The sequence below is a fragment of the Orycteropus afer genome, unplaced genomic scaffold (genome assembly GCF_000298275.1).
Source record: "Orycteropus afer afer isolate SDZICR_OR568_19922 unplaced genomic scaffold, OryAfe1.0 scaffold00070, whole genome shotgun sequence".
Taxonomy (NCBI): Eukaryota; Metazoa; Chordata; class Mammalia; order Tubulidentata; family Orycteropodidae; genus Orycteropus; species Orycteropus afer.
The window spans coordinates 10059617-10062132 of NW_006921657.1; the positions used below are offsets into that span (position 1 = coordinate 10059617).

At 43.5% G+C, this 2516-nt stretch overlaps 1 protein-coding gene across 1 annotated transcript in view; it reads left to right on the forward strand.

The window, feature by feature from the left end:
• Positions 1–2516, forward strand: part of DNAJC12 (DnaJ heat shock protein family (Hsp40) member C12) — a 53547-nt gene that overhangs the window by 11695 nt on the left and 39336 nt on the right. Inside the window, exon 2 of the mRNA XM_007940702.1 lies at positions 136–214. Within this exon, the coding sequence (XP_007938893.1) occupies positions 136–214 (79 nt within the window). The remainder of the gene's footprint in view (positions 1–135; positions 215–2516) is intronic.

Sequence of the window (2516 nt, forward strand, 5' to 3'; positions counted from 1 at the left end):
CTAGGACTGATTGTTTCCATTAATTTTGGTTTTCTTCTTTCTTCTTGACGAGGAGAGACCCGTTGTTGCATCTAGATGGCAGCTTCCTAGCTTTTAAGGTTGGACTCTTTATTTTACATGTTGTTTTTTTTCTAGGTTGAGCAGATCCTGGCAGAATTTAAGATCAGAGCCCTGGAATGTCACCCTGACAAGCATCCTGGAAACTCCAAAGCTGGTAAGTATTTAATAACAATGGTTATTTTTCAAGACAATGAGTAGCCTATGGAACCTAAACATATTGGATAGTAACTTAATTTTCTTCTATTTATTATTTTAAAACTTACCTGTATTCAATGCTGAAGGGTGTTTTTGCACTACTATTTGGTGGGGGTGGAATGGGAGCAGAGACTGTGAATAAGTGTAGGGTGATAAACCCACTGGCAGCAAGTCAATTCCGACTCCTAGTGACTCTATAGGACTGCATAGAACTGCCCCATAGGGCTTCCAAGGCTGTAAATCTTTATGGAAACAGATGACCTCACCTTTCTTATGAGGAGAGGCTGGAAGGTTCGAACCACCAACCTTTTGGTTAGCAGCCAAATGTGTTAACCACTATGCCACCAGATCTTCTTGTGTGGGGTAATGTTGTTGTTGTTATGTGCCATCGAGTCGGACCTGACTCATAGCGACCCCTCCTTGGGTTTCCGAGGCGGTATCACTACGGAAGTACATTGCCCAACTTTCTTCCGAGGAGTGGCTGGTGGGTTTGAACCGCCAGCCTTCTAGTTAGCAGTCAAGTACCTTAGGCACTGTGCTACCAGAGCTTCTGTGTAGGGTAGTAGTAAACTCGAAACCAAACTCACTGCCATCAAGTCAGTTCTAACTCACAGCAACCCCCATTGGGTTTTTGAGGAGGTAAATCTTTACGGAAGTAGATTACCCCATCTTCCTTCTGCAGAGCTGCTGGTGGATGTGAACTGCCAACTTTCTGGTTCGCAGGGAAATGCCTAAGTTACTATGCCACCAGAGCTCCTTAGGGTAATAGTAGTTACTTAAAATCCATTTTCCTTTTCCTATGATGTGCTGCTTCATGGTTTAAAATATGTCTGGTTCATGCTTAACCTGTCTCCCTTCTGCTCCTCCCCTATCTCTCTCCTCTTCAGAGCTAGACTTCTTGAAAAATAAATCCACAGTTGTTGTTTATACTCCCCTTCTCCCCAGTTTTCCGTTTATCCCTCTCTGACTTCCTCTTCCACCTTTCTTTCTTTTTTTAAAAAATTTTTGTTGTGATTTGGGTGAAAAGAGGAAATTTTTTCCATATGGCAGTTCACATACACTTAGTATGACATTGACTGCAATTTCCCACAGTGCATCGGGTCTCTTCTCACTTCCTCCCCATAGTTACCTTTTGCCTGTGTCCTTCCCTCCCATGCACTCCTGCCCTTTGAGCTGTCTCCCTGTGCAAACACAACCCTTCTATTCTCCCATGATTGATCTCTCTTCAATTTCACTTTAGGAGTGTATCTACCTAATGTAAATGTTCAGCTCATATGCTTGTCTTTTTTTTGTCTGGAAGCCACAGGAGTGAGTTCAATTTTAGACCCTAAGGACAGCTAGGGGCCATAGTCTCAGGGGTTTCACCAGGCTCTATCAGACCAGAAAACCTGTTTTTTTTTAAATGATTTTGAGTTTTGTTCTACATTGTTCTCCACTCTATCCGGGATCTCCTACGTAGATACCCCTCCAAGTAGTTGACAGTGGTAGCTTGGCACCATCTAGTTCTTCTGGTCTTATAGTCTCATAGGGTGAGGATCACATGGTGTACCAGTCACTTGGACTAATTGTTTCCATGCATCTTTGGTTTTCTACATTCTACTTTGCTTTGGACGAGGAGAGACCCATCGTTGTATCCAGATAGCTACTTGCGAGCTTTTAAGGTCTCAGTCACTACTCACCAAAGTAAGATGTGGAACAATGTTTTTTGTGTAGTATGTTACGCCAGGTGAGCTTGATGTTCCCTGCAACCATAGTCCTGAGCCCACAGGTTCAACTACTCATAATGACAAAAATTGAACTCATTTTCCTCTTACTTCTAAATTCTTGCTCAGTTTTCTGTTTCCCCAGCTCAGTGAATGGTACCGTCATCCACTCAGTTACTCAAGAAGAAACCTTAGCTCCTTCCATTCCTTAAGCCCCCACATCTGGTTGATGGCTAAGTGCTGTGGCCAAGAAGTCACTACAACCTTGTCCCTTGTCAGCTCTACTACATACCTGGAAATTCTTACAGAACATACAAATACACTTGTAGAAACATTGTCTGCCAACCCTATATATCATCATGGGCACACTCTCCCCTGCATAGACGTACCTGATCATTCAGCCAAAAACACCAAAAAGCAAACACATTGCCGTCGAGTTGGATCTGACTCATAGTGACCCCTCCTTCGGTGTCCGAGGTGATATCACTACAGAAGTAGATTGCCCAACCTTCCTACTGAGGAGTGGCTGGTGGGTTTGAACCTCCAGCCTTCTGGTTT